The 11895-nt window shown below is 51.1% G+C and overlaps 1 protein-coding gene across 1 annotated transcript in view; it reads right to left on the bottom strand.

The window, feature by feature from the left end:
• Window positions 1-5992: 5992 nt before the first annotated feature.
• Slc26a9 (solute carrier family 26 member 9) overlaps window positions 5993-11895 on the bottom strand; it is an 18707-nt gene continuing 12804 nt past the window's right edge. The window contains exons 15-20 of the mRNA XM_026779875.1: window positions 11648-11761; window positions 10855-11136; window positions 10003-10057; window positions 9183-9325; window positions 8237-8308; window positions 5993-6958 (exon numbers count right to left, since the gene is read on the bottom strand). Of these exons, the coding sequence (XP_026635676.1) occupies window positions 6911-6958; window positions 8237-8308; window positions 9183-9325; window positions 10003-10057; window positions 10855-11136; window positions 11648-11761 (714 nt within the window). The 3' untranslated portion in view covers window positions 5993-6910. The remainder of the gene's footprint in view (window positions 6959-8236; window positions 8309-9182; window positions 9326-10002; window positions 10058-10854; window positions 11137-11647; window positions 11762-11895) is intronic.

The raw sequence follows: 11895 nt of genomic DNA, 5'->3' as shown, positions 1-11895 counted from the left end.
TCTCTGCCTGGGGCCCACTGTTTGCCGCCACGTGGCCCGCCGCCACCACCACCGCTCGGGCCGCTGTTCTGGGACCAGCAGCCATTTCTGCCTGGGACTGGCTGCTCCCAGAGCCCGTTGCCTGCCACCACATGGCCTGCCGCCACCATTTGGGACCTACAGCATTTCTGCTGCCTACTGCCGCTGGGGATCTTGCAGCATTTTTAAAAAAGAACAACAGTCAGGACCACTGAAGCAGCCATGGCAAGTGGCTTTAGAGGTGGCAAAAGTAGCAAAACAAAAACCAATAAACACAGAACACAGAAAGCTCATGCACCCTAAGGAGGCCAGCCAGAGACAAAACTCATACATTGAACTGGGCCTGACCGATTTCCAACTCATCTCCTCATATTCAAGCAACCAGAGCCAGGCTGGCAGTGCGATGTCTAAGTATTTTGCTCTGGATGGGAGAGTGTTAGGTCTCGTTAGAGCCCTCCTCATCCCAGATCTGGATCTCAGCAGAACAAGAAAGTTACTAGGATGACCAGGGGAGGCCTCCATAGGCACCTGCTGCTTTTCTCAGCTTGGCAGTTTACTCTGATAGTCTGAGAAACCAAAAACACGGCCTGGAGCCTTGGTATGTCTCAAGGTGCGCACCTCCTGAGGTGGCCCTTGAGCTCAGAGTCCTGGAGTGAAGATCTAGCTTTAGAATTTGGGTGGGTCGTCTGATCTTGCTGGGGGCCTCCAGAAAATGCTACTACCACTGGGCAAGAATAAGACCACTGCTACAATTTTTGAGCCAAATTTGAAGCAAGCTTTATCAAATATTGGCCAGGATGGTGGACACCGGCCAAGTTCATACCTGAGATTACCAAAGTATGGGACTCAGGAACTTATAAAGGCAAAACCCACAAGGCTTTTGTCCAGCCAGGGGCAAGTGTACACCCTGATGTACCTCCTGCCTATTCTGATAAAGCACATATACTTGGTGCAATTGTTGCAACCAAGCTTGTTATAGAAGTGAAAACACAGGACTTCTTATCTTACATGAACAGCTCCCAGCATCCCAAAAGTTATCTGTCCTTGAGTAAATGGGGCTTACAGGGTAGAGGCGCTTTTGTTTTATAGATCTCTTAAGCACAGCAATTTAAGTGTAAAACATAGCTTTAGCCAACACATGTCCACACTGTATGTACTACCTGCCCATCAGTGACTCACGGGTACTTTCACTTGTCTGATTGACTGTGGTGGTGGTGCAATACTTGAACAATGTCAGGAGCCATTTCCCCCAAAAAGTATTGCAGGGACCATTGTCCTGGGGATGTTTGCAGAGAGCCCCATACCCCACCTGTATTGAGAACTGTTTGTTGGCAGAGCCCACCCCACACCCAACTATCTTGAGAGCTATCTGTTAGCAGAACCTGCCCCACATTCCAACTATCTAGAGAACTGTTTGTGGTTGGAATCACAAAAGGAACGATTCTGCTTGCGTAGAGAACTAGGTGTGTCGACTCGTGACCTCCTGACGGAGGAATCCTGACCTCCTGACCGATCGTGACCTCGTGACTGGCTCGTGACCGCCGCTGCAAGATCCCTTCCTGCCCTGGCCATGCCCCTGCCCCCATCCCAACCCAAATTCCTCATCCAGGGGCTATATAACCATGCCACTAATAAACGGAGACTTTGACAACAAATCTTGCTTGGCCTCCTTCCTCTTTCCTGCCCACGTCTTTTCAGATAGCACCTCTTCGGGACCTTGGAATAACTGACCTGCCAGGCGGGTTACAACCCTAGACTAACTGACCCGCTGGGCAGTTACAGAACAAGAGAGAACTTACTTTACTTAATAATGGCCCCAAAAGGCAAGGATAGTGATGCTGGCAATTCACACCACACACACACATACACACACCCTCAGTCAGTCATATGCAAGCACACATCAGCTGGGCATATAGTTTGGTGGTAGAGCACTTGTTTAGCATGTGACCCTAGGTACTGTTCCCAGCATCTACATACAATCATCATGCAAGTAACACATGTTGTTATACTGTTCTCACATACACTTTGCTTTTGTTGATCCTCCCCCATACTCCTCTCCTCCATCTCCCTTGGAAATTAAATTCTTATCATAATGTGATTATTTTTTAGTAATTCTAAATTACTAAAATAATTTTAAAAGTTATCACTATGTAGCCTAGGATTGGCATCAAATTCAAGATTCTCCCGCGTTGGTCTCCAGAATGCTGGGATTATAAGTGTGTACCACCATGCCACCATAGTTTCAAAGAATAGCCCCATTCCTTCAAAGCTAATTTGTCTGATATGAATACAGCTATCCCATGTGTTCGGTTAGTATTCATCTTGCCCAGGGGCGGCACCACTGTGATGTGGGCCAGGCCCTCCCACATCAATCACCAACCAAGACAATGCCCCCCTGACAACGGCCACAGGCCAGTCTGATGGAGGCAATTCTTCACTTGAGGATGCCTCTACCAAGATTACTTGTCACAAGAACTTTCCCCTAAGATGCTTCATAAAAAATGTTATGGGTATCTATAAAGTGAGAGAGAAATGAGAATGAAATAATAAAACGAGCAAAATATTAACAATTGAACAAGGATGAAGAGGGTGTGGTGTCTCTTGTATTGTTTTTGGTTTTGCAACTTTTTTCATTTTTTTTCCTATTAGAAAATTAAAAACAAAGCTATCTTTAAAAATTGTTCAAGGAAGTCTGAGAAGTGGGAGGAAATCGTGATTTTGTTATGCCATTCAACCTTAGAGTCTGGAGATTTTCCTTTCAGTGCATATGAGCCAGTTTCTGTAGCTGGCCTCCTCTGGCAGCATGCCTAGAGAGATTGTATCTGAGAGGGGAGCCATGGTCTTCAAAGGGATCCATTCAGTTTAGCATAGTAGCTGGGCATCTTCTAGAGGGCTCAGCTGTAACACCTAGAAGATACAGGCTTTAAAGATGGAAAGATAAAAGAGTACGTTCGGTTTTATGGCCACTGCATGCTCCCTCTGTGGAATGTGCGTTCTAACCTGCCAGCCCCTTCCTGGTGGATGTCTTTTCAGGGGACACCCTCAGAAGCCATGTCCCCTGCCGTTGTTGCAGACTTCATTCCCCCGAGGCGCTGCATTGCTTGCTTTTCTGTTGCTGGGCTTCTAGGAGAAAGAGTTTATTTTGGCTTGTGGTTCCCGAGGAGTAGAGTCCCTCGTGGTGGGGGAGGCATGGCCCGACAGTAGGAACAGGAAGCTTGCTGGTGACGGTTTCAACCCCACACAGAAAACCGAGAAAGCAGGAGGTGGGGTGATGCTATACCTCCCAAAGTCACCCCCAGGGATGTGCATCTTCTATTGAGACTCTACCTCCTAAAGGCTTCATAAACACCCCACTATCTGGAGACCACATGTTCAAATATGAGCCTATGAGGGGCATTTCCTGTGGGAGCCACACCATCTGCCGGACAGTTTGTAGTGGTAGCTCTAGAACCTCCGGAAGGCGTGGGGAAGGCGGCGGTCCCCAGCTGCCCCAGTGACTCTTCCTTCTTAAGTTGTATTTCCCTCCATTGCTGTCTCACTCCCGAAACAGCCTGTGCACCACCTTCGGCCTCTGGCAGAATGGTGGGAAATTAGGAGAGAAAAATGTACTTGGGTTTTCTTTCTGAGAATTAGGCTCAGATCAAGGCTAGAAGAAAATCTAAAACTCAAGCAGGGAGGATGCTGATTGGTAATTCGCTGAAATCCCACAGTCCGGAGTGGCAGGGTAAAGTTTATAGACATCAGTTAAGAATGCACCCGCCTCCTGCTTCTGCAACATGAGCCCTCCCTCACCGGTCTCCTTACTTTCACTCTCTCCAGCTCTTCCCTGTCTCTCTACTCTGCGCATCCTGTGTCTGTGCTCTCTTTGCTTTGCCATCTCTCTGGTCCCTTTGTCTTTTCCCACTGTCTCCTCTCCATCATCACGCTGTCCTTCTCTTCCTCTCATCTCCTTTCTCCCACTGTTAGGAAACAAAGTTGGGAACCGGTCTAGCTTGTTAGACCCAAGCCCTGTTATCTGTGTCGTATTTCACATTTGGGAGGGAGATCAGGCTTAGATCGTGTCCCTCATGAGGCTTTGCTAGGTGGTGGTGGTGCTGATCTCTGATAGTCATTCACAAATGGAGAAGCGTTGAGGGGAGGGTCGGCAGAAGGTATGAGGAGAGTTTGGCTGTGTGTGCGTCATGTAGCCGAGGCTGGAAGTTCACTGTGTATCAAGGATGGCCTGGAACTCTCGCTCCCCTTGCCTTTTCCTCCCAAATACTGGGATTACAGGTGTGTGGATTACACTAAACTGCTCAGCCTCCTTTTGTGGTTCCAGAAGCACAGAGCTGGTTGGCAGGGCTGACGCCCGCCCGAGTAAATGGCCCCTCTGCTCTGTCTCCTCCCTCCAAGTCTGCTTTCTGACTGGCTCGTGCGAATGCATTCACGGTGAGGAGTGGGCAAGCAGGCCTGGAGGCTGTCTAGGAGATGCCTCAGAATCCTTCAACCTCTTCTCAGAGTGGCACGGAGCAAAAGTCGGCTGCTTGGAGGGCTCTTTTCGCCACCCTTTAAAAACCATGTCACTACGTATGCACAGCCACGTTTCAAGACCAGTTTATTACCAAAACACACAAAGGAGACTGGCATTTAAATAAGTTATACACATATCTCAAGAGGTAAGGTTTGCAGCCCTCCCGGGAGCCTATGTCACAGGTCAGTGTCTGTAAGAACATCCACAGCTGTTGGAAATCTGGGTTCTTCTGTTCCCTCGCCCCTCCCTTCCTGCCTCAGTCGTGTCCAGAGCCGCAGTCTGTGTGACGCTCACAACCTTCCCCAAGAGCGGTAGCTGTGGAGTTCTCTTCAGCACCTTTTTGGTCTCTCTGCCCCCTGTGTTTCTAATTACACCTTTGCCTTGTGGTCTGTGAGAGAATATAGTATGTGGCAGATCCTTGCTCCCCTCCCAAACAAGCCCCAACCCCAGGCCATTGTGAATCAGTAATTCCTCTCAGTCCCAGGCCTGACCTGCAGGTTAATGGGATGAAGACACTTGGTCCAAAGGGGACTTATAAAATGTCCTGTGGCTCTGTGACCTTCCAATACTTCTTGGACTTTGGAGGAGGCGGAGTAGGGGAGGGTAAACTGTCATTGGCTGGGGTTCTCTTCCTCCTGGAATTTGGCACTTCGAGTGCTGGGTACAGTGAATCCCAGATAACGTTGTCTTTCAGCCTTCCAAGTTCTGGGCTCCATTGGCAGCCAGATGGCATAATGGATCCACTGAGAAGCAACAGCTGCGGCCAAGAATGTGCTGGCTGTTCGCCAGGGCCCTGTGCTTTAACTATGGAGGAGACTCGCTCGCTCACTAGCTTACTTAACACATGGGCACATAACAAAGGTCAGGCTCAAGTTAGTAAGTGGGATGCTTTCCCAGGTTGGGCCGGCCCAGCCTGAACCCAGCCTGTTGGCACAGGGGTCACTACTGAAGGAACTTGGAGAACAATGAGGAGAGGCCAGATTTTCGGTGTACTTGTAAAAATTGGTAGTTTTACAAGACCGTGTGTGTGTGTGTGTGTGTGTGTGTGTGTGTGAGAGAGAGAGAGAGAGAGAGAGAGAGAGAGAGAGAGAGAGAGAGAGAGAGAGAGAGAGAGAGAGAGAGAGAGAGAGAGAGAACGAGAACCTATTTCTTTTCAAGTCACTGGTGGGATGTCTCTAGTTAACCCCCTGTTTTCCTGAGAATTTAATGTCTTTCCTGGGGTTAAAAAGGTCCTGAGATAGTTAAGAGCTCCCTGTAGAGGGAGATCCAATCTGAACTGGTCCTTCACTTCTGTACCCAGTTGGGTGCTGCAGCTAGTACCTTAGGACTCCCTCATCCATGTCGGGACCTCCCCGCACCACTCCGGGCTACAGGCTGATGAGGAAGAGTTCAAAAGCCTGGCTCTTTCCAAATGAACATGGCCACATGGCAGATTTCCCAAAGAGGGGCAATGCGGGCTCCGAGGTCAGGTGGACTGTCAGGTCCAGGGACCACCAGTTTGTCCTGAGTCTGCAGTAGCAGCCTGTTCCCCTCTCTGTGTCTCTAGTACAAAGAGGGATTCTGAAAGATTTTGTGCAGAACGGCTGTTGCCATATCGCTGGAGGATTCTGCTGGTCACCTGTTCCCCAGAATGGAGCAGCATCCAGGCGGGGATGATTCAAGAGGCCAAATCTGTCCCTGGAGAGGTAGTGCTGACAGTCTTGCAGGTCCTGCCCACTGCCCACACTGGGGCTGAAGTGCTGGACAGCAATGAAGGCCCCAGCAGTCTTAGGACAATGAGAGAAGTGGGCACAGAGACAGAGACGCCTGGATTGGGGACAGTACCGTGTCTTTGAAGCACAAAGCTGACAACTATAAGGCAACTGGAGGGACAAGCTTCCACATTCTAACCCAATGCATCCCTGAGTCCCACGACAGCCTGAAACCCTCCAAGGCCAAACCACCCAGGCCACAGCCCCGTTTGGACTGTGCTCCAGCTCAGCACAGCTGCCCCTATCTTTCTCTGCTTGTCTCGCTCTTAAGACCGGAAGGCAAGGTGTCCACCAGCTGCCATGGCAGGGCACGGGTAGATGGGCAGAATAAGCTTACTGCCGGGCTGGGCTTGAATGAGAAGGGGAGGTGATGGGTGGGTTCATCATATCTTGTCCCTGCCAGTTCTTGTCAGGACGGGCTCTTCTGGCTGCAGAGGCTGAGACGGCTCTCTCCCAGGGAGATGGGGAGGGAGGAAAAGTCAGGAGAGAGGACTGGAGTTGAGAGAGGGTCGAGAGCCTTGGCCGATGGACATACTCTTCTTTCTGCCCCTCCCTGTGGTCCTGGGCTTATCGTCCGTGGAAATCCCAGGTGCCACGTGCTCAGGAGGCAGTATGGGAACCAAACGGGCCCTTACAGTGCAGTCAGGGTCTCTGTGTGAAACATGCTCCCAAACATCTCCTGCAGAGACCACAGGGAGGAAGGGTGAGAGCGAGGGAGTGATGGACCTGCTGGAGTCAGAGAGGCTGCAACCGAGGGGGGACTATGTACCGCAGGCCAGAATAAAGCATAGCGAGCGAGACTGTGTATGCAGCTAAGCAGAGGAGGGGCAGACTAGCATAGGTGTGAACTGGTACCGGGTGATGGAGCAGAGGAGGGGCAGGCTAGATTAGGTGTGAACTGGTACTGAGCAATGGAGACAGTGTTAGTAGCATCTAATTGTGAATTGTGTCCCATTGGCCTGTGCTGCGTGGTTTTTCTTTTTTACACTTTCCTTTCTGAATGTCACCTCCATTTTTTTTTTTTTTTTGTGAGGCAACACCAAGGTCAAGATTACAGAAGCTGTATTATTTGTGCTGGAGATTCCAATGGAGCTCAGAAATCAGCCTGGTAGCTCTCAGGTATCTCTCACTTGTCATCAGCACTCTGAGTGACACACTCGGAGGATCATGGTACTCAAACCAGAAAAGAATGGGAAGACAGATGCTATTTTTAACAGACCCAGATCCAGATTTCTCTAAACGTAGTCACTTGCTTTCTTTTAACTCAAGGGACTGGAATGGTGATGAATTTCACAGGCCCCAAGAAGGCAGTAACAGCTTGTATTGCATAGTTCTGAATGTTTAACCAGTTGCTGTAATAATTCACTTATGCCCCCAAACATCAGTTCTCCCAGAATGCAGCTTCCAAAGAACAGGGGCCTTTGTTCACGGCTGTTTGCCCACCTGCAACAGTGTCAGGCAGGCGGTAGGTGTTCCACAAACACCTCATGAGTTAATTAAAGATGAGTGGCCCCTTCTGCCAGTCCTGGTGGCAGGGGGACAGATTAACTAAATGTTTCTTACTTTACCGATAATATCGACAGACCCAGTTATGTCACGCGGCTTAGCCACGATCACAGGGTTGGCACACTGGAGAGTTAAGAATAGGTAGCAATTCTCTAGGACTTGGTCCAGAGGCTCTCTCATTCTACAGGCTGTTTGTGTGTGTGTGTGTGTGTGTGTGTGTGTGTGTGTGTGTGTGCATGTGTGTATGAGTGTTTGTATGTGCACGTGTGTGGGGGGAAGGGTGTGGGGGGGTGCTGATGCCGAGAAGAATCAAGATCTATTATTAAAAGAAAGGTGAAACCTTGCCACCCTCAAGGTTACTGCTCTGAACTGGGAGAGACAGCCAGCAAGCACCTTCTGTAGAAACGGGTCCTCTTTCCTCTCCTCCCCCACCTTTTGCCCCTCTACTCACCTGCTCTAAGTCCCAATAGCTGGGACCGTCCTCTTCAGAATCATACAGGGAGAACTCAGTGTCTCCTGGAGCCTGAAGGGAAGGAAGTGGGTGCAGGGTGAGTTCGGGTGTCAGAGGTGGTGGGAAGACTGTTTCCCTCACCCCTTTCCCTGGTCCTCCTCTGCCAGCCTCATGAGACAGCACAGCGACAGGCAGATGCCCATAGGGCCTAGCATCTCTTGTGGGTGTTACAGGCGGGGAGGCACAGGCTGCCTGAACTTGGAATTCCTTTCCTTTCCCTGGAATTCTGCAAAGGCAGGATCATCAGACTCCTTTTCTTGGCTTTCTCGCTGCACCGCTAAGGAGTGTGTATGCATTGTTTGTGTAATTTATAATAGGTAATAAATTATTTATAAATATTAAAACTAGGCTGGAAGAGATGGCTGAGTGGGTAGAGGCATGTGTCACCAAGCTAAAGAACCCAAATTTAATCCCCAGGACCCACATAACTGGATATTATCAGTGTAATGACAAAGAACAAGGATTCTCCGAGAGTCCCTGTGGGCAAGGCTCATGAGTCAGAGCGTTCTGCTAGTCTCCCAGGACCTGCAAGTGAGGGGAGGCTGGGTCTGGCTTCTGACGTTTTAGACAGTTGTTTATAACTTTTTCTCCTACCATCCACTGAGCTAGTAAATTAAATGCCAAGATGCAGAGACAAAACTCAGCTGCAGCCCCTCCATCCATCTCAGCCTGAAGTCTTCAAGCCGGGGCATCCACCACTACTACAAAACAGTCAAGGGCAATGGTTGATGGTGCCCATTCTACAGCTAGGGAAACTGAGGTTCAAGAGCATGAGGTGGCAGAATTGGTGATGGAACTCAAGCCATCTCTTGTTCTTCCTAACATGCATTGGTCCTCCTGTTTGTGGGAGCTGGAACCTAGGGTTCTTCAGGTATGGAGACCTTACCCCTTGGAAGCTGTGTGCTGGGTCTTCTCTAGTGTTTGCCTGGGCAAAGAGGACTGCATCATGAACGCTGGGGAAAACATGATTGCGCTGGACACACCCATCTTCAAAGACACCTCCATGGCTGATGTCATTGTACACCTGGGCTGGAAGGAGGCGGGTGAGGTTAGCTGGAGGGAGGTGCTGGCGAAGATGAGGACAACTGACCCTGCAATATTGGTTCTGGACAGCAGAGGGCAGTATGATCTTGAAAATACTGAGCCCTCAATTTAGCGCTGAAGGAAGCTTTCGGATTTGAGAAGTTGTTGCTTGTCAAGGAAAGGTTAATAATACAGCACATTCTGGAGGTGGTTTTCTGGGAGTGTTCACAGAGGGTAAGAGGAATGAGCACGCTCATCACGGGGCTCTGGAAGAGTCCTGCTGGGTGGGTCTGAATACATGTGCACCCCCTTGGTGTTTCTTTTGTGCCCTTGTGTGCAGTCTGTGCTTGGCATAGCGAATTCAGCGAGTGTCCTTTGCTCTGAGTCCTTGGGGCTGCTTAAAGCTCCCTTTGGAGACAAGTCCCTGGGAATTGGGGTCTCTGGGCTTTCCATGGAAAGGATTTCAGGTTCAACCAGCCAACCCTCCAATTTACACGGCTGGAGACGAACCCCAGGCAGTCCAGAGACTCGGCTAACTAGAGTCAGGGCGCACACAAATTAGTGGTGAGCAGATTAGAATCCTGTCTGCTCTCAGCCATGTGAGCATCCCCCACCCCAGGGTGCTCACCAACCGGTCCCCACTGCATCCCCTCTCCAGCCCACCCAACCCCCACTCTTCTTACCATGGATGTTCACCAGAAAGATCTGGACTCCAATCTTCTCATAGGTGGAGCTTAGCTAGAGGGGTTGAGGAGAGGAGGGGAGCGGAAGGAACCGGGGAGGAAAGAAAGGAAAGGAATGCTCTGAGTGGATCTTAAAAGTGACTCACGACATACACACTTCAGAGGCGAGGGAAAACAAACAAGCAACCCGGAGGGCCCTGGCAGCCAAAGGCATGTCTCCCTGGAGTGTTGGCCCAAGGCCTCTCTGAAAAGTGGGGCGGAAATGGGGCTTTGCCAGTGTGGCTGGCACTTAAAGTTACATGGCCTTTTTTCAATGCTCGGGACCAAGGCTCAGTTAGGCAGGTCAGTGAAGTCTGAGAATCTAGGTCCAGCCTAGAGAAGCCAGCTGAGCTCAACACCCGAGAATGGCCTGACATAGTCTTTGCTCCCTGATCTCCTAGGTTGCCTCTCTCTGAGTCCTTTTGAGAACTGCTGTCAAACTGTTATAGGGTCACCGAAAAGTGATCAGATGGGTCCTTCTGTTTGGCTTAAGTCTGAGACAAAGCAGTGTTGCATCTTCTTCTCTGGTGAGTGTAGGAAGGGGCAGCAGAGCCAGGGGCCAAGCTGGACTCACTCAGAGGGCCCAAAGTGGGTTCTGGAGACTGATGGCTTGAGAAAGAACCCAGAATGGCCTTGGTGGGTTGAGGGTCAGGGAGCTTGCTCCAGCACCTCATTGTCCTGAACAATGTATCCACCCTGCTCACATCTGGGGCAAGGGGTCCCTAGGGTCTGGATGCTCCCTCAGCTAGTTCAAACGAGGGATGTGAACGAGGGTAGGGCGCACGCCCTCCTTCCTGCCCCATGAGGCCTCACCTTGGCTAGGGCTTTGATGCCCATCAAGTCCACAAAGCTGACTCCGCTCATGTCGAGAATGAGGGTGTGGAAGGTGACAAAGGGCGGTACACTGGCTAGAGCATCACTAGGCTCCCTGGGAGACTGAGCGGAGGTGGGTGGCTCACACGAGGCAGCCGCTGAGGATTCTGGGCTGAAGGTGATGTAGGATATGTTGGCATCACCTGCAGGAGCTTGGTTGTTGTTGGGGTCAGTTGAGGGAGCACTTTCGAAGTCTTGTTGGAGTTCCTGCAGAGAGACCGTCTGCGGGGGGGGGGAACGGGGGGGGGTGGGGGGGGGGGAGGGGACAGTCAGGGACTGTGACAATGAACCCCAAGCAGAGGCAGATCATATTTCAGCTTGGTGGTATATGCAGGCTTCCCCTAAAGCCCCTTCCCATAGGAGGCCTGCTAGCTTCTCTCTCCCAATCCAGGTGGCGTGGAGGTGGGGGACCCTGCAGTTCTCTGAAGCCTCCCCCACTCGGCTTGAGAGGAAGGCCCTCTAGGGACAGTAGGACTCCCTGTGCGTTTGCCTAAGCCTGCTTTTCCCACCCTCTGGCCCTCACACAGCCTGAGCACCTAGGAAATTCCCACTGGAGATGGGGGCCAGTGGGTCCTCTGGGAGCTGGCAGCCTTTCCCTAGGAGAGTGTCCAGCAGTGCTAGTGTCCAGCAGTGCTCTCGGAGACTTCCTGCCTGTCTCTCAATGTGCTGCTGCAGGCTGGGAGCCAGGGGCAAGGCCAGAATGGGCATGGAGGTGGTTCCAGCCTCAGTTCACCTTGGTTTTCATGAAGAGGGACTTCCTCTGTTGTGTGGGCTTCGCTGTCCTCTTCTCCTGCTTCCGGAGATATTTCTGCTTGGCGAGTAATATCTTCTGGGGGTCCATACCTGTCTGTGGGAAGCGGGCCAATAGCAACCTTGACCTCTACCTTTGTGGGGTGGCCTGCCCTGGGCGCCTAGCCCCTTGTGGGGTAGCCTGCCCTGGGCGCCTAGCCCCTTGTGGGGTGGCCTGCCCTGGGCGCCTAG

Source organism: Microtus ochrogaster, chromosome 6 (genome assembly GCF_000317375.1).
Source record: "Microtus ochrogaster isolate Prairie Vole_2 chromosome 6, MicOch1.0, whole genome shotgun sequence".
Taxonomy (NCBI): Eukaryota; Metazoa; Chordata; class Mammalia; order Rodentia; family Cricetidae; genus Microtus; species Microtus ochrogaster.
Note: the sequence above shows the minus strand (reverse complement) of the source record. Positions and strands in the feature narration are given on the sequence as shown.